Source organism: Amblyomma maculatum, chromosome 6 (assembly GCF_055883805.1).
Source record: "Amblyomma maculatum isolate TAMU_Amacu chromosome 6, ASM5588380v1, whole genome shotgun sequence".
NCBI classification, from domain to species: domain Eukaryota; kingdom Metazoa; phylum Arthropoda; class Arachnida; order Ixodida; family Ixodidae; genus Amblyomma; species Amblyomma maculatum.
This window is the reverse complement of record NC_139349.1, coordinates 101,107,522-101,126,932: the sequence shown is the minus strand read 5'-3', so window position 1 is coordinate 101,126,932 and position 19,411 is coordinate 101,107,522. Positions and strand designations below refer to the sequence as shown.

Sequence of the window (19,411 nt, the reverse complement as noted above, 5' to 3'; positions counted from 1 at the left end):
GCAAGCAAACAGAACCAAAAAAATAAACAAGAAACCGCACACGTCCAAGCACACACACACACACCTTCAGGGCAACCTCCCAGACCTTGCGGCCCCCAGTGACTTCTATAGGCTCCACCAGAGGCTCCCACACAGCAAGTTTTTCATTGTAGTAGAAGATCACAGAGCCCAAGAAACCTCGAAGCGACATCTGTAAAAATAAATGTCAAGACGAGGCAGGTTCCCTGAAAAATGACTTACGAATTATGCGCATAGCAGCGCATTCATACGCCATTTTTTTCATCTTTAGAACTGGAAACACTCTTCTTAACTGCAGTGACACACTGACAAAGCACACGTATACTGGCCCTCCATTACGCAGTCTCCTGTGAGATGGCATCACGATGCACATACAGTTAGTTCAAAGAAGTTCCGAAACGCATTACAACTACTTAAGTTACCTTTGTTCTTGTCTTAATTTAATAAAGTTTATTCACTCACTCACTCACTCACTGAAAGAGTAGCAGTTTGAGTAAAATACAGGGCAGACATGACAAAACAATAATAGCCTATCCTGACTTCCACGTGTGTAGTCTGGCTGACTAGCACGGTAAGCACAAAACAACCCCTAATATTTCTGCAGCTTCGAATCCTGAGGTGATGCATGCTCTGGAGGCAACCAGAAAAAAAAAAAAAAAGGGGGGGGGGCTTAAGCCAGGCGTTGCTCTCGCCCTACCTAATCGTCAGAGATAGTGAACATCAGCTTGAGGAAGCCGAGGAAATCAGGCAAAATTCAGATTTTCATTCAAGCAACAAATCTGCATATGAATTAACAATTACATTTATTTTTACATATGGAGCTGCATGCAATCTGCTGGGAAAAGGAATTGGCCCGAGATGTCTGAGACTTGGCTGAAACTATCTCAGATCCAACAAATAGGTCGGGTCTGCATGCAAATCAGCCCTCCTCAATTCTGGATCATTTAATGTAAGTGAATGCATATTAATTGAACATGCTTGCTAATCAGTTCATATTCGATTGGGAAACTGCTGCTAGAGGTTTCCAAACATTAGCAAAATGCCTCTCCCGATTAACCAACTCGATTAATCTCGCTGAAGTTTGACAAAGGGCACACAACGGTCCATCTGTTTTCAATACCAATTTGGATTTTGCCTATTGGAATAAAACGATACAATTGTTCTTCGAGTAGGCGGGTTCTTCAGCAATGAGAGAACTGCTTGTTTTGGATTGCTGATGATGCATATGACATGGATTAAAAATTATTACTAACCTAATCGAACAAGTACATAGCCCAAACGTGAAATTGAGAAAAAGACTGTTGTATGCTATCTCAACATCATATAGCATTGTATGGTACGCACTGAGCGTTGCAGCAAGCAATAGTATTACAAGATGCAAACAAATTTGTTTACAAATGATTGTTTCAATAACCAATCATTACATCAATAAACAAATACTGAGTCAATATAACAGTGCAGGAGAATGTTTGGAAGACAAATGAAATTCACATCTAGTGCTTCTTTAATAATTAAATTTCCATGCCCAGGAGGGCATCTGCTCACCTCGGAGGACCAATCCAGGACCTCCGCTTCCAGGCTGGCCTTCCACAACAGCATGGGAACAGTGCGGTTTTCTGTCCCTTGCTCCAAGGTTATCACAATGGACTTGGCAGTTATAAGGGCCTGAGAAGAAGCAAAAACGTACATAAAATACCCCTCTCGTTCCCCTCGCTCCCGTCCTTAATGCTGTTGCGTTATTACTGAATAGCCCCATATTACTATTCTGCAGGGTCATCACGCAAGAAGCCTGATATTGGATAAGCTTTTTCTGAAAACATTACAATGCAGCCTGAAACGTTTATTAACATTTCACGCTGCATCGCATTGTAAGAAAGGTAGCAGCCTGAGACACATTATGTAGCCAGTCTCGGTGGAAACGTGCTGCTTGCCTGCTCGTCCTTTCGCGCTGCCTGGGCTTCCTGGACAGGGGCAGTCTCCATAGTCTCCATGGCCTCCACGGCCACAGGCACAGTTGGAGTTTCCAGGAACCACAGTTTCGTCTTCTCCAGCGGCATTATGTTCCACACCTCGTGATTGTCTTGCTCAGCATCGTGCTCAGCCTTCTGCTCAGCCTGCGAGCGCAAACAGTGGGCCAACTTTCTTTCGCAACCAAGATAAAATTATAATTTAGCGCATCATAACATACTGGTTTTGATTCTCCCAACTTTCTTTTCATCAGCTGTAATGCTAGATAGATCGGACAATAGGCTAGAAAAAGAAACACTCAACAAGTGTGTCAGGCTGAGAATGCAAATTTAAGCGAGAAAAGAGTGACAAACCAAGTTCTCGCAGGAGACACGTCTCAAAGCCTAGTCTGTTTCGTCACATAGGTGTGACTATGGACAAATCGCAGGTTAGCTTTGATGCTAACCCATATGATACCTTGCCCAGGTTAGCTCGGTTTGTACAGCAACTGTCTCAGGGAAGCAGAGGCCCCAGGTTCAAACATCGGACCAGGACAAATAAGTATAGCTTATGTCTGTAACCGCATGGCTAAAAAGGAAAGCTATACACTTATCTGGACGATGCTAATGTCTCTTAGTTTAAGGTTTCCCAAACAGTGCGATTCGATTCCCGTTGCTATATGCATGCCTCTACTGCACTGTCCAGATATCTACAGTCAAAATCCACTTTCCGACAACTGTGCAGGTCTCTCATGATTTCGTGACTAAGAGTGGGCGTCCGCAGATGGCTGTCAGAATGACAGAAATGCACAGTCCTATTACACAGCATCTTCATATTAAAAAAACTTTCAATAAGAAGCAGGTTAAAATATAATAGATTGCATTAGCAAGTGCTGTATGCCGTTTCCTATAAAACAAACTCATTGAATATAAAGCGGTCAGTGCTCAGGAAGGAATGGCAATTGTATTTCTCTTAATAAGGCTTGGCCTTAGTTATCAAGGCATAATTACAGAGCATGGTATCTTTCCCAAGCATCCCTGATTAAATTCCTGGAATCACACAAAGGCCAGATGGCAACCAACCCAGAAGTTCTACACAAGAGAAGCCATCAACAACAGTAAATTACACCTAACTAAATCAAGAAGAAAAACACTCACACTTGGAGCGCTAAGGGAGCCCAAGCTCTTGGACAGAATCTCCACGGCGCCGGGCGTCACATGAATCTCAATAGGGGAAAAGTTGATCTCCATGTGCTGGCCGTTTTCAACTGTAAACGTGCTGTTGAGGCTTATCTCTGTTGGTTTCAAGATCTGCATCAACATCACAAGGACAGCCAGTTCAACCAGAGGAGGTCGGTCATAACTGACTGGGCAAAACTATTCCTCACCTAGGTCCCCGCAGAAATGTTACCAATTAATACCATAGTTACATGAATTCGCTGCCAACTAACTGGTTCCTTCTGTCCCATGGTGTCAATCAAACTGCAGCAACTCTTGGCAAAAGAAGTTTCTTCCAGCAAGAGGCAAATTTGCACCATACTATTTCAACCTTCCTTCAGAGACACTACAGTTGAACCTAGATAATATATCGAACCCAGATAACTCAAATTTTGGTTATGTCAACTCACGAATTATCCCCTTTTTACCGGTCGTTCAATATATCGAACTCCGCACCACGCACTGGAAGGTGCACCTTCCCCAAAGATGATAGCATCACCCTTGGCCATTTGGCGTGACGTTTTCAAACCACGTGCGGGAGGAATGAGAGAGAAGGGTTCGACAACGGCTGGTCTAGAGCAGTGCCACCCCTTTCCCCAAAGGCGCGTGCATCAGCAGTGATCATTTGCCGCATGCCAGCATATGACGTTTACAAGCCATGTGCGTAAAGGAATGAGAGGGAACCGTTTTAGCAATGGCCGGTACGGAGCAGATGCAGCCGTGGTGTTTGGGAGAGGGAAGAAAATGCAACAGAGCGAAGCCCGAGGGCGAAGAACAAGGGTGTGCCCATTCGTCTGCCGAGCTTCTTTCTCCCCTTCCTTTCTCATTCCCAGTTTTCATTTGCCATGCACTACGCATGCGCCAACAAGCCAGAACAGCCCGTGGCAAACAGAACATCGGATGCTTTCTCCACCGTTTTAAAACACACAATGTGAGAGTTGTCCATCCTTGCATCCATGAATCAACGAAAGCGGGCGGTCAGCTGCAATCATGACACCGGCTTTAAGCATTGTTCGCTTCAAACGGCATTTGCAGCTATCCCGCTTTCCAATGATTTTGTGGCAGTGGACACCGCCCGCCCCAGGCGCAGCGTAATAAATCAAACCAGGCTTGTGCAGTCAAGCCTTCACAGGCACTCTGCCAAGTTCGCTCCCCACCACAGCAAGAGCTAACTTCAAAAGTATAGTCAAAAGATAAACATGCCGTGACATTATCGCTGCGCAGTATCTTGCCGTGCTGCCAATAAATGAGCTGTGAATGCGACGGCCAAAACGGAGGGATGTGTCAACTAATGCTCTTTTTTCGAATTCTCGGCAGGAAAACTGGAGGGTGGGTTCATTATGCTCGTGGGTTGATTATGCGACAAATGCCATTTTTCAGGTATTATTTTCAGGATCGCAAGTGGCACCTCAAGCCGATTTCTGTATATCGAATTATCGATATATCGAACAATTTCGCGACCCCCTTTGAGTTTGACATATCCGGGTTCGACTCTATAACCAAAATAGTAGTAAACCATTTTCACCTTAGGTGACAATTTGATTACAGCAGCAATTGAATTATCTTGTAACACCAATTTGAATAATGCATTTAATAAGGCTACATGCATTCGGTGTTAACTTCGTTAAAAACCTACCTCAGAGCGAACATGTTCAAACTGGAACTTGTCCACGTAAGACGTGAACATTCTCAGGTCGTCCATGACGACCATCATTGACTGAGTTGTTCCAACCTGCCTCAGCTTCTGGTGGATGGACCCCTGGAATCGAAGCCAAAAATTTCGAGACACTTAGGACTGCCTACGTATACGAAGGCAAAAGCTTGCTCGTGCAGCGACGCCAAATTCAAGAATGCGTGCTGCGCTAGACGACATGGTGATAGTGAGGTGTTTAGAGCAAACAATTAATTAATTAGTGATACCTTAAGACTCGAGAGAAAGTTGCACCAGAGGCGATAAAGGGGGAAGAGCCCTCACAGAGGAGGAGTATCAGTTGTGCATGCTGTTGTCACAGTCTTTGCTTCAATAGCTTGACAATGCCTGGAGTCAGTTTCTGTGGCAACTGTGACGCAAGTAAGGGGCTCGAACCCCCTTTATATTCCGGGACTCGAACCTTAGAAGATGGCTGGGGTTCAAACCCCCCAGATCTTGATTCAGGACTAGAACCCTTGACCATGATTTGAGACTTGAACCCTCTATCTTCTCTAAAAACATTGATTAATTACATCCCACTGATGCCACACAAGGTCCAGTACCACTTGCAGCGGAAAACTTCTGTGACAGGTTTTTTGGACAAGAATTCATCTCATGAGGCTCATAAAACATGGTTCCACACCCTGTAGTTGCACATCCAGACTATTCAAGCAGTTGTTATGCCTATTACTCTGTCAACTCAGTTCAGAAGCTTGATCCCAACTGCTGCCTCTTACCTTCATTATGATGCAAGCAGACTGTGGATCGTCAATATCGGCAACAAGAACAATATCTGGCTTGTCCATCTCCAGCTGCACTGTGTAGTTTCTCAGAGGATAAGGCGGCATGGGTGGGGAAGTTGTCTCCGTCACTGGAAAAAATAAATAAGTAAATAAATAAATATGACCGTGTGGTAATAATAATAATAATTGGTTCACAGGAAAGGAAAGGCGCAGTATTCGTTACATCTTCCCTGTGGACACCCGACCTGCGCCTTAAGGGAAGGGAGGAAGGCGGGAATGAAAGAGGAAAGAGAAAAAGGTGCTATAGTGGAGAGCTATGGAGCAATTTCGACCACTTGGAAATGCACAGACAATGCACGGCACATGGATGCCTCTCTGTTTCGCCTCCATCGAAACACAGCTGCCGGTGGTCGGGTTTGAACCCAGGCACTCCGGTACAGTGGGCAGGAGTCTTAACCTCTGCACCACCGCGGCGAGGCTGGTAGATGGTAAATGTAAATGACATTGTCACCATCTTCTCGCCGTCACCCGCCAGAGGTACAATCATGAGGAAAACCGTGAGCAACACTGATCTAAAGACCTGCTTTAACCACACCGTATGAACCTCCCCGCGTGTCCTAGGAGAAGCATATCAGAAGGTTGGATTCTGATCTCACACTCCCATCTTAATAGTAAAGTACGAATAGGCACTGCCAATTCAGGCCAATTAGGTGACGCACCGAATCAATGAGCCAGTTAGACCTCATAAAAAAAATGTGCTTTCACACTAAATGTACGATGGTATACGCATGGAACGGGTGCAGTTTTGTGATTATTACAAGCAGCTTTGCGAATTCACAAGGCGAATTGGTAAATTATGCTTGCAGAATGTAATTTGGAGTGACTTTCAGAGGACTAAAATTAAAATCTGGAGCAGTTTAGAGCAGAGGTACACGAATTAACGGGAAGTGTGGAGCACTTAAATTTCCGATCTCAAACATTTTGGAGCAATAGAATATTGACTCAAAAGCGTTCTGGAGCTCTGAAAGAATGAGGCTTTTAATTGACAAACAATGCTGGAAAAGTTAGGGTGTGACACAAAGTACTAAAATATTAAATCTGTCACTGGAATAAACTTGCACCTCACCTGTCACATTCAAAGTTTTAGGCTGCACAATTAAAAACGAGACATCTCCCAGAAATATCTCATACAATGCTTAATTGACGACCATATACTTTGGATATACTGACAAGCACAGAAACTCAAATGAGCTGATATCTGGCTTCCCACTTTTCTTTGCAAAGCTCAGGTTTCAATTAATCTCCTAGAATGGAGTAGTGTGCTCACTAGGCGGCGGCTGCATGGGCAGCAGTGACGCCGCGAATGTCGGCAGCTTGCAGCTCCGCGCCGGCAACACCAGGTGTCTCTACCTTGGTCTTCGCTGCAGGTTTTGCCGTCGCGCCGCGTCCTCTGTAGGCTGTCGGTAGTCTCTTTTTGCATGGTTGCGTACATTCTTGGCGCGCAACTTCATGCTTTTCTTCGAGTATGGTAAAAGCTTTCCTCGCCTGAGCTATCTTCCCAAGTGATACAGTGGTACAAGTCAGTTTTCGACCTTATACCAATCGTGCGTGTGCGGGCGCGAGTTGCCTGTTTTGTCCCCCGTGTATTTTGTAGCTGAAAGACAGGTGATTTTGCTTTTAACTGCATATATCGCGATAATAGAGACATTAACAGAGCTGTATGGCCAATGCGATAACGCGTTGCAGTTGCTGTCGCTCTAGGCACATTTTTCATATGGTCTTGTATATAACCATTGCTTATTCAACGTAATTGTCCTACGACAGCATACTTTAGGCGCTTAATTACTTTAACACTAGATCTGAGCCTGTTGCAAGGATCACTGCTTCTTATTCGTCATTCACGTGAATCGAAGAAGTGCCCTGCAGTGCTGTGCATGTGGCCCATTAAAGAACCAAGCTTGGGCTGTACATTTCTCTGAAATTTCGGTGGCTGCAACCGTTAAACGAAACCTCCATATTTCACACTGGTATCTTCATTTTAACCAGTTGGCATGGGTAGTCAGTGAACGCATATTGAAAATTTGGATAATATCCCAACCTGCTGCTACCACGTACCCGTAATAAAACCGGCGAATATCATTTCACTGGCAGCTTTAAAGAGATGAAGTCAAGGTGGAACCACTTGCTGACATGAAGTGATTTGGCAGTCGACTGCAAAGTTAATTGTTTTGATAAAGATTCGGAATGTATTTCGTTCGTAACACCATCGCACCGGTCAGTGTAATGCCGCTGTCGCCTTGAATGCTTTTCGGCCGGCTTTAATTGGTGCTGAAAATTTGCGCACTTCAACGGCACCTTCATTTTATTGCAATGCCCAGTTATATAGCGTAGTTATAGGTTTTCACGGAACTTGCTGCGAACACAATATTCTGCTCACTTTGAATGTATATCTCCCTGCAGTTTTTTTTTTTTTGTTCACATTTCAGAGCGCCAAATTTGGGAAACAGCCCATACACAAACGTATGCGGTAAAGTTGCACAGCGCAAATCTGTGCAGCATGCACCGCAAAGTAATGTTTCGTTCGGTGATAGGAATTCTATTTTCCTTCAAGAGAAGGGTAACTCAAACAAGCCAGAACAACGAGAATGGGTGAAGGTATAATATATAGTGCTAACGAGTAGAGTATAGTGAGTTAGACGAAATAACTGAAGTAAAATGACAGAGGATAAACATATACGATGCCGGCAAAATCGTTCTGAATAGCAGCAGCTTTCACTGGCAACTAAACAGTAATCAAAACCGCGATGGTTGTGTCCAAATGGTTGGAGTGCTCGCATTCATTTCTTTTATCACAAAAGCTTCCCAAAGCTGAGTACTGATCTGATCTTGTTATGTGTTGTAAATGGATTCGAATTACTTCAGCAAGAAAAAAAATTTATCACAAAAAAAATGCATAACACGTTGTTGCAACAACATAGTGCATGATTTTTCAATTAAACCTTTGCATAAGTGTTGAACTAGACCGCATGCAAGCGCCGAAATAAAGTACCAAGCGAATGACACCCCGCAATTTCAATGATGTTTTTTTAATGCGACAGTATTTGCATTACTACCAGCCTGACTCGCATGACGACGCCCAAAAGTGGCACTCGCTTACAAGCGAAGTATGCATGTGTCCAGGTACATGCATACAATGAAGACACATGTAGTACCACCATGCCGCCTCGCCCCTTTGCGACATGGGCGGCGTCAACCTCTGCGAAACCAATGAGCACGCTGCCCAATATTCAAGTTCACTGTAGTTCTGACTAATGCCCATCTTCATACAAACATCATCCACAGCTAACCTGTGGCCTGTTGCTGCTGCTGACGCTTGGCGGCGCGCTGTTGCTGCTGCTGCCTCTTCTGGTCCGCCTCTTTGTACATGCGGTCTAAGTAGTAGAAGTTCATGATGGCGTTGAAGAAGTCGACACAGTAGACAAAGGTGATCTTGGACAGGTCCACTTGGGTGAAGAAGTCCCCGTTCTTGTCCACCTTGTACAGCACATCCACCAGCTTGTCCTTGCTGCGACTCGATCGCGTCAGAAACCTAAGAGACAAAGAACAACAGTGAGATGTTAGGGCAAAAGCTCCACTATGCTATATATATGTACAACCCAGATTTTCGCTTGTCTCCAACCCAATAACCTTAAAACCAGGCCAAAGTCAAACTAAGCACAAACACCAAGACTGACCATGTGTGCAAAATGACAACTGGTTTATAGGAAAAGAAAGGCGTAGTAACTGTCGCACTTCTCCGTGAACCAAATGAAAGACGAAAGGGAGGAAGAAACCAGTCATGGGCAGTACCAGAAATGCATGTATCTTCAATACCATCTTTCGATACATTTTGTGTATCTCGGTATTAGGTATCGCGTGCTGAAAATGATGGCATCAGATTATCAGCATCGAAAACACATTTGTAGTGTATTGTGTATTTGAACGACATACTAGATACTCAGAAAAATATTCAAGCCACTGTGATTACAGTTTGGGTTGGCGGTGCTCCCTCAGGCGTTATTACAAGCCAGGTGGCAGCTTGGCTTGCACAACTGCGCGAATTCCCTTCTGCTCAGAGCTCTCTCAAAATTCCACATCTTTCCTCAGCCGCAACGATTTATCCAGATTCTCTTTCTTTAAAACCGAAGCAGCCAACGGTAAGTAGGTGCTCGAGGTCTCATACACCCCGCTGCCCCTTGCTGAAGCATCAGATTCTCATCAACCCCAATCGTGCTTAGTTTGCTGTTGAACGCTGTAACCTATGTATGACCCTCCTCCAAACCCCTAGGCTCTGCTTGTCGGCTCTGCTTGACGACAAGAATTCGAGCTTCAAAGGCCTCAGCTGGTCACGATGCAGTCGGCTAAACGCCATTCTTGTAGTTTACAGCATTTGCTTTGAAACAAACCTATTCTTTGTAACTACATTGGGAAAAAGCTTTTGCTAGATTTTGTCCTGTAAAAATTATTGTCAAAAATTTTACTAAATACACAATGTGAAGGCTATGTAAATGCACTTTTTTCAGCACATTAGTTTCAATAACAAATTATACACTTTCAAACAATTTTTTTTTCCAAAAACAATTTAGTCAGCTTTGAACAAAACATCTCAATTTTTTTAAAATATACAAATTGGTTGGAGTTGTATTCGCCACTCCGTGAAAGAAAAAAAATATTTATATCGTTTACCTGCAACCAACCGTAGTTCTACGAATAAGATAGTGAAACGAGTTTCTTAACTACCTCCAGGATCCTCGCGGCTATGCTTCACTATTATCTGATAAAAGCCATCTTCGTCAAATACAACATTGCGGTGCACTCATCTGCTACTGCGGAGAGGCTTATCTCATTTCCCTAGCTTTTAGTATGCCCACATCGCGGAGCTCTTTCAGAACGGCGGTTTGAGCAAATGCTATTAAGGCCTTCAAGTAAGGGTAATTGATAAGTTTTAGTTAATAAAAACGTTCAGCCATTTTATATTTTGTTTTCCTTTCAATAAAAAATGCACAGCTTCAAAAGTCTTATCACACTACTGGTAAAATTGGTGAAATAATTCAATGTTCAGTCCTCAAGCGGACGCAGGCAGCACCTATTAGCACAGAGCAAATGCAGGGGCTACCAGGCAAGTAACATATATTATGAAATGAAAAGCTACAAAAAATGTTTCATATTTATTTGTATGTAGTCAAGTACTCACAGGTAGGCTGCTTGTGGAAGCAATCGTTTCACTGTGTGGGATTCGGGCTTGCTGCGGCTGCCCTTTGCGCGGCCGCCGCCCGCTTCCCAGTTGTTCTCCCCGTTCCCTTTCTCCCGCCTGAGGCGGCGGAGAGGGGCTCGAGCGACTTGTCACTGTCGTTCGGGCCACAGCTCCGCCCTGGCGTCCCAGTGGCTGTTCTCATTGGCGCCTTTTGGCGGGAACACGGCACCGCTTCGGCGGCCGCGCTCGCGCGACTGTCCGAGCGGAGCCCAGAGAGAGACCCCTCCGAGACATTGCAAGGTGCGTACGCAACTGTTCTTGTCTGCCGGCCTTTGTCCACGCAGACCAGTGTGTACTCGAGTTCGTCTGCTCCGGGTCTTACCTGAGAGCGAAGCTCGAGCCTGTCGATCGTGATCCAACGATCCGCGACAGGCGTACCTTGCGGTGGTTGCCCACCCTCTCTCAAAGGAACCCTCTGGTCACTGCGAGAGAGAGATCACAGCACGCCCTTGCGTGCTTGCGGCGCGCACTCCGTGTCACTTCGTGCGCGCAGGGGAGCCTAGCTCCTCGCGCGCTCCCTTGACACGGTGACTGAGTATGTGCGTTTGTATATAGGTGTATGTGCGTTTGTATATATGTGTATGTGCGTGCGTGCGTGCGCGCGCGTGTGTGTTTGTGTGTGTGTGTGTGTGTGTGTGTGCCGCTGGAGGATGGCGTTTCAATAAACGTCTCCTTTGTGAACTTGGAGGTTTGTGTCCTTGCAGCGAAGTGCTCTCCTCCCTGTGGAGGTTGAGTGCGCGCTGCAGTGTTTCAGTGTGCGCATGGCGACGGCTGATCGGGGCTTCGGCTCGCGCGACGCTCGAACCCGCGGTGGTTGGTGGCCTACGTCCACATAGAAACCACAACTGGCGCCCAACGTGAATTGTCCCTGGCTCCATGAGTCGTTAGACAGCACATCGGCCGAGCCGGTCGCCTTGACGATCAAGCTCATGCGCCATGCCTGCCGCCCCCTGCGCGGCACTCGGCAAAGGCACTGAAACACGAACATGGTTCTTCGGACCACCCTACGGTGCGACCGTTGACCATATGCCTCCGCTGTTTCAGCTTTACGCCGTTGCGGAAGCAATGTGCGCGACGCCGCCGCTGCCGGCATCTCCGCACAACAGCACCCGTACCCCGCTTGCAGTCATTTCTGTTCGGGGAACGGCGAGGCGTCGGCCGGGCTCCCTTTGGAAACCGGACCGACAGCGCGCTCAGTTGGCTGATGCGGCTCCTTGAACTTGCGAGCCGGCTGGCGCGCCATTCTCTCTTGGTACAGCATTTCGACTTTTCGGTGCAGTATCTACAGGGGAGAACGAACGTGGTAGCTGACGCGCTATCCCGTGCCCCACCCGCCCGCGGCGGCGTCTTTACGGACGGCGGGCGAAGGGGGCGAAACAGCGGACGAGCCGCAGAGCGGCACGGAGGGGACGCCCGCAGACGGGTTCCCCATTCCGCTATCCGGGTAAGCAGCGCTTCGCAAAGCAGGCGAGGGTGAAAGCTCTTTGTGAGCACATCTGAGACGCCGATGCTAGCGGAAGTTTTGCTGCGAACCTGCGGGGGGACGAAACCAGGCTCTCCTTTGAGATGACTGGGATCGTTTTCGGCCGTGAAGAGCTACGACGGTCCAGCAAAATGACCCGTTTAGTCGCGATGTCAGCGACGGTCTCTGGGAGAAGAAGCGCCGTTACGCTGCTTGTATTGCAGCGGGCGCAGCGCCGGTACACTACTTGTATTGAGCGGGCGCAGGGGGCACGAGCCAGCGTGTGTCGCGGCGTGCCCCGGGGATTCATATTTGCTGGGCCATGACGGGCTCGCGCTGAAATACATAGCCACGGATGATGAGTCCATGAACCATTTGAAGTGGCTATTCCCCAATGTCTGAGCGGCGCTCTGTTGCGTTTCTCTCACGACAAACCATTGGCTGGTCATCTGAGTGGCTCCAAGGTTTCAAGAAACTGAGTCAATCGGTGACTGCAGCCCGGCATGAAGCGCGACATTTTCCGCTGTTGCCGTTCCTGCCATGTCTGTCAAATGGAGAAGTCGAGGGGTGGCAAGCCACCGGGCATGACGAAACCAACTGACAGTGTGCGTCCGTGGCAGATGGCCACCTGCGATTTCATGGGGCATTTCCCCAGTAACAAGCAGGGGCTCATTGCTGGAGAATCCCCCTATGGGGAAAGCCAGCCGTGCCTACATTGCAGACCTGAAGGCCTATGCGTAACGGTCTGACGAGCTTGCGCTGGTGCCCATTGTCACCACAGGCAAGCGCCAAGGCACACCCGATGCGGTGGAACGCAGCCGTGCCCCGCACCGGTACAAGGTGAGGCGACGTTCACCTGTGTGATTGTTGCCGGACGGCGGGCCTTTTCCGCAACCGAAGGCATACCGCTTCACCGAGCAAGCTTGCTCGTTCAACCCTACCCGGAAGCAAGGTTGGTCTCCCCCTTTTCTGGCTTGCTCAGTTCCAGCCTGTGTGCTTTATTTTTTTTGTGTGTGCCTCTGTTCCCATTTTTCGCTTTCTTCTGTTTCCATTCTTGCTTCCGAACTTGTAAATATTGTACAGTGAGTGCCTTCTTTTGTACAGCGCGTCTTCTCTCCTCTTCTTGAAATTGCGAGGGTTGCTCATTAGGCAGCCCCGACGCGCGGCTTTTCTGGTGCGTGCGAAAAGGAAGTTGGGGCCGTTTGGGGACAGGGAGCATGGACGATGCCCCTTTCACCCAAGGCCGCCGTGGTTGAGAAGGTGCTCGGGACAGGTTCGCCGCGGAAGGTCGGCATCACCCTTTGGTGTGTGAGTGGCTGTGCGTGTGCGTGCCTGGGCGTGGAGGCGACGACATCGCGGCATGTGTGTTTGCCGGCGTGTGCGGAGCGCGGTGGAAAGGAAGCCCCGCGCGGTCTTCCCATGTGCGCCTTGGATCGCCACGGAGTCACGGACTTTCAACGCCTGGGGCCCCTTCGGCGTGTTCGCTGCTCCTGCACCTAAGCTGCACCACCACTGACGGAGATCGTTTGCAGCCAAGGATGAACTTTGGCCACCCAGAAGTCAACGAGCGGTGAGTCACCGCAGATTCCCTAGCTGCACCGACGAACTTTGGAACTTCTGTACATAGTTGTTCTGTACATAGTTGTGTTCTGTACATGATTCTGCTCTGTACATAGTCGTTGTTACTTAGCCTCCGGAACTTTGTACATTATTCTTCATGTCATCTTGTTCATTTTTTTTGTGCGCCTTGCTAATGTTTGTCTTTCTTGAGTGTCTGTCTTTTCGAGATCTTTCTTGCTGGAACTGAAGTGTAGTTGACTTGTTGCGTGAGGATAGCATTCTTTTCCTCATGCTGGGGACCTGCCGCGTGCTTTCACTGATGGGTAGGAGGGCAATTAAGGAGAGGAGGATGTGGGATTCGGGCTTGCTGCGGCTGCCCTTTGCGCGGCCGCCGCCCGCTTCCCAGTTGTTCTCCCCGTTCCCTTTCTCCCGCCTGAGGCGGCGGAGAGGGGCTCGAGCGACTTGTCACTGTCGTTCGGGCCACAGCTCCGCCCTGGCGTCCCAGTGGCTGTTCTCATTGGCGCCTTTTGGCGGGAACACGGCACCGCTTCGGCAGCCGCGCTCGCGCGACTGTCCGAGCGGAGCCCAGAGAGAGACCCCTCCGAGACATCGCAAGGTGCGTACGCAACTGTTCTTGTCTGCCGGCCTTTGTCCGCGCAGACCAGTGTGTACTCGAGTTCGTCTGCTCCGGGTCTTACCTGAGAGCGAAGCTCGAGCCTGTCGATCGTGATCCAACGATCCGCGACAGGCGTACCTTGCGGTGGTTGCCCACCCTCTCTCAAAGGAACCCTCTGGTCACTGCGAGAGAGAGATCACAGCACGCCCTTGCGTGCTTGCGGCGCGCACTCCGTGTCACTTCGTGCGCGCAGGGGAGCCTAGCTCCTCGCGCGCTCCCTTGACACGGTGACTGAGTATGTGCGTTTGTATATATGTGTATGTGCGTGCGCGCGCGCGTGTGTGTGTGTGTGTGTGTGTGTGTGTGTGTGTGTGTGTGTGTGTGTGTGTGTGTGTGTGTGCCGCTGGGGGATGGCGTTTCAATAAACGTCTCCTTTGTGAACTTGGAGGTTTGTGTCCTTGCAGCGAAGTGCTCTCCTCCCTGTGGAGGTTGAGTGCGCGCTGCAGTGTTTCAGTGTGCGCATGGTGACGGCTGATCGGGGCTTCGGCTCGCGCGACGCTCGAACCCGCGGTGGTTGGTGGCCTATGTCCACGTAGAAACCACAACTGTAACCATGTGAAATTCTAAAAAGGACAGCTGCCCAGACAGCGAAGTTTTATTAAATCCGTTTCACGCTGTCGAATTAAAACTGTCCTACAGGGATGCACTAAAGGTTCCAGAAAACATGGTAAAATTCCCAACTTTTCTGATCATATTGCCACCCTTATTATATTAACATTTCAGTGGTTAAACTTCGCTAATCATAATACCGCCTTCGTTATATTCAATATTTCAGTGATGTATCGAAGTATCGATGATACCGACTCGAGTATGTGCATCGAAAATCGATATCGGCTCTGTATCTTGTATTGGTATTGAAAATACAATTTTTCCGCTCTCCATATCGGTATTGAAGATACTTTCCTTAAGCATCTTGCCCAGCCCCTGAAAGGTGGAGGGTTCCGGAATAATTCCAACTGCCTGGGGATCTTAAACATGCACTGACATCCCACAGCACACAGATGCCTTTGCGTTTCTCCATCGAAACACAGAGGGCCGCGGTCAGGATCGAACCTAGCAATGCAAGTTCAGTAGCTGAGCATCTTAAACCACCACAATTTTATTTTGCCATTACACGATTCTTGCTGTGCTTAGACTTGAGCACATGTCTCTGATCTACGTTGCTCTCACGTCGGCTTCATGCTGAAAATCTCCATGTCACTACCCCGATACTAACACTTTATCATGAAACCACAAACATGCGACTTTCCCAGGTGCCTTAAGCTTTCCCTAGAACACCGTGCACACTAGTAGTTTCAAACTCATGGGTAGCGGAGCAGAAAATTCAGAAAATTAGCACAAGCAGTACGGCTGTACAGCCTTCAACAGCAGTTCGGCAGTGACGCTGGCAATAAACTAAACTGCTTGGAACAAAACCAGGTGGTTTTGAACCACCCACTGCAAATGCATCCAGAGCGAAACTACCCCTAGCAAACAGATACACTATGGCATTTGTCAACACTTTGTTTTTTCATCTTGATGAAAAAAAAAAAAAACAACTACACTATGCTCGGTGCACTCAACTTTTACAAACGAAGACACTCAGAATAGTCATAACCATGAGCACTGAAATTAGTGCAAGGTTCCTGTGCTAGGGTTCTAATCAACAAAACGACATAAAAATTATGGGGGACACTTAAAAAATACCGGCTTTCACTAAGCAGCATGAACGTGCCTGCGTGTCCCTAGGGGTAACGTGAATGCAAGGGCCTGCCAAACATAACGTCAAGCAACCTTACGTCCAGTCAATGCTCGGCCATATCAGTTGCCACCTACCATATTAACTACACCTCAAGAAAGAAGGCAGTGCCAAAATGCAAGTAGAAGATATTGGGCAAGGTGGCACAGCTTTCACCTTCCCTAAATATATTTTCAATTTTGTAACAGTTGCTAAGAAGGGTCAAATAATAATGGCACCATGCAAACAAGTCCTTAACCTATGAACACTCCATATTAGCTGCAAAAATTAGACGCTTGATGAAATTGTAGCCCCGATAGGAAGCACTAGAATGGTCAAGGGCAACTAATTGTGTTCACGGGCCAGTCAAGACAAGTTTCTTACATTTCTCTTAGCCTCGTTTAGACACTAGCCTCAGAAAAGATTTAAAAACAGTGCCAGCTAGCAGCATAGAATCCAAATCATGCACCTTCAGGTGAATAATTGATATACTTTTTTTTTTTTTTTTTTTACTCATACACCAGGTAGTTTTTCAATTTGGGTGGCACGTAACGTCCACCAAAGGAGCTTCCAATAGATGCAGAGGAACAGAGTCCTTATGCCAATGTGCTCCGAATGCCACCCACCTGGTAAGGCCACCCTTTCGGGTCACACGAGTGTCGTCAACAATGAGGTTTCCCAGCACCGTGTCCATCCAGTAGGAGCCATCATGGAACATGTGGCCCTTCACCGAAAGCAGCTCGATCTCGAGCCTGGCCAGGCCTTCCTTCACCTGCAGCACATATTTAAGAAGAATGCTTGCACAAAACAAGGCCCTTAAACGAGATAATAAAAGACAGTTTTCACATAAATATTTCTTCAACCATTAACTCGAGCCATGTCTCAAAGTTTTCCAAGCTATTGGTTCAAAATTAGCTGAAGCCAATACAATAGTGCGTAATGTGGCCCCCTAATAAGGAAGCATAGCCTCTTCGATTCAAATAGTTATTACATTGAAACTTCACTTGAACGAACTGCAAGGAACCTTAGGAAAGAAGTTTGTTAAAGTGAAAATTTCCTGAATTGAAGCATAAGTGCATGCAAGCTAGATTCCATTAGCTCCAAAAAGCATGGGGTGCTCAAATCATATCTTAACCATATTTTTTTTCTCACCATACTCATTTGCAAGCGAAGAATGAAATAATCTTTTGTAGCACTTTCAAACTTAGGACTGCGGTGGTATTGAACTCTGTCACTATGTCCCAGCTCTCGTGAACCTTGTCCGGCACAACGGTCTGCTGGGCAGCAAAGGGCTTCGTTTCCTCCAAACAGATCATTATTACTTCAGCAGATCATGGTTAACAAGCATGCACACTGCCGCGAACCATTCAAATAGCTATTTATTGTTTATTTCCGTCATGCGGCCTTATCACTGTGATTGTAGTGCATGGATCGATTATGCATTCTTTGTTTGCTCATGGTTGTTGTCGCGAGATGCGGCTTTATCATTTCCTTGTCGCAGAAGATACTTTGAGATGTATCCCAATAAAGATTCCAGCCATTCTACAATGTTCTTCTGCAACCTTCTGTAGCAGAAGATGCTTTGAGACGTATCTCAATAAAGATTCCAGTCACTCTACAATGTTCTTCTGCAACCTTCTGTAATTTGCACTGCTTCTGCAATCTTTGCAGACACTGTGCAAATTTCATATTCTGCTTCTGTAGCAAAAAAATGAAACTTCCCAAACAAGGATGCCCACCAGAGCAGGACAGCATAGAACATGATGCAACAGTCGTCCAACAGAATCTAAATCTCACCGTCGGTACATGTCATCAAAAAAAAAAAAAAATTTGCCAGCTGGAAGGATTCAAGCCATCATTTGAAGACCTCACCAGTGGAAGCCAGTTGTTATGTAAATTACAAACAAAACATCTATGACAAGACGTGGGCAGCTATAAGAATTAAGAAAAAAAGAATCGGGATAACATAGCAGTACAACACACAATATGTGTTAGCTTCACTCAAAGCTGCTGACTGCAGAATGTAAGTTAATGGATGGTTTGGTTTGTGGGGTTTAACATCCCAAAGCAACTCTGGCTATGAGGGACGCCGAAGTGGAGGGCTCTAGAAATTTCAACCACCTGGAATTCTTTAACGTGCACTGACATCGCACAGAACAGCGGTGCCTTGCTTTCCGCCTTTATCGAAAAGCGGCCGCCAAGGCCGGGATTCGATCCCGCATCCCTGGGCACAGTAGTTGAGCGCTGTAACCGCTGCGCCACCTCGGCGGGGCTAAGTTAATGGATGATAAACTTGTATACTGCTATACTCAAAGCCAACCTGCACAACAATAGATTCATATAAGGGCTAAGGGCACAAAGTAAGCAAGATAAGCTAAGGGGGTGCCGTAGCATAAACAGAACGAAAAACCAACATTTGTTTTTAATTTCGTTAAAGTGTGCATTTTTTTTTTTCACAGTGGTGCACCTGGGAAAAAAAAAAATTAGAACACTGAAAGTATTTTACAGTTCATGACAAGCGGATATTACAGTCAAACACCTCTATAACCATGTGCTCGGGACCTCCAAAATTCTTCACTACAAAGGTCCCTTCACTGTAAAGGTTACGCACTATATCACACTCGATACAGCAAGTTAAGCACATTCAGGAAAAGGTGACCTTCACTCAGAATAATTTGAAGAGATAATGAAAGAAATCTCCAATTTTCTTCTGTACGCTTCGTGCGACAAAATGCGCAACTGCAGCAGCCCTTATAACAAGAGATTCCCGGCGAGTTTTTCAAATCGGTCACGAAAAGTCAGGCCTGAGAAGATGGTGACACCATACTGTGTCCTTTCGCTGCAACTAACCCTAGTAGCTACCTGGTGCACCTGAAGTTAATATACCATATTTTATGACTACGCCACAGCGTCGGAGAGTTATTTATGTTTATATAAACTTCAGGCCCCCCTATTCTACTTTTCTCTCTTTTAAGAAATTACAGGTACATTTAATCTTTAATCTTGCTTTGTCCGCTTTTAAAATGCTTTAAACAAAAAAATTACACAACCGAAGACATCGCCATATTTCTACGGCACTGCTCATGAT

At 46.8% G+C, this 19,411-nt stretch overlaps 1 protein-coding gene across 2 annotated transcripts in view; it reads right to left on the bottom strand.

The window, feature by feature from the left end:
• Window positions 1-19,411, bottom strand: part of Vps13 (vacuolar protein sorting 13C) — a 120,436-nt gene that overhangs the window by 49,420 nt on the left and 51,605 nt on the right. For both annotated transcript variants that reach the window (XM_084607199.1, XM_084607198.1), the window contains exons 34-41: window positions 16,950-17,095; window positions 8,963-9,204; window positions 5,610-5,743; window positions 4,819-4,941; window positions 3,123-3,275; window positions 1,950-2,132; window positions 1,564-1,683; window positions 65-190 (exon numbers count right to left, since the gene is read on the bottom strand). In XM_084607199.1, coding sequence (XP_084463325.1) covers window positions 65-190; window positions 1,564-1,683; window positions 1,950-2,132; window positions 3,123-3,275; window positions 4,819-4,941; window positions 5,610-5,743; window positions 8,963-9,204; window positions 16,950-17,095 — 1,227 coding nt within the window. The remainder of the gene's footprint in view (window positions 1-64; window positions 191-1,563; window positions 1,684-1,949; window positions 2,133-3,122; window positions 3,276-4,818; window positions 4,942-5,609; window positions 5,744-8,962; window positions 9,205-16,949; window positions 17,096-19,411) is intronic.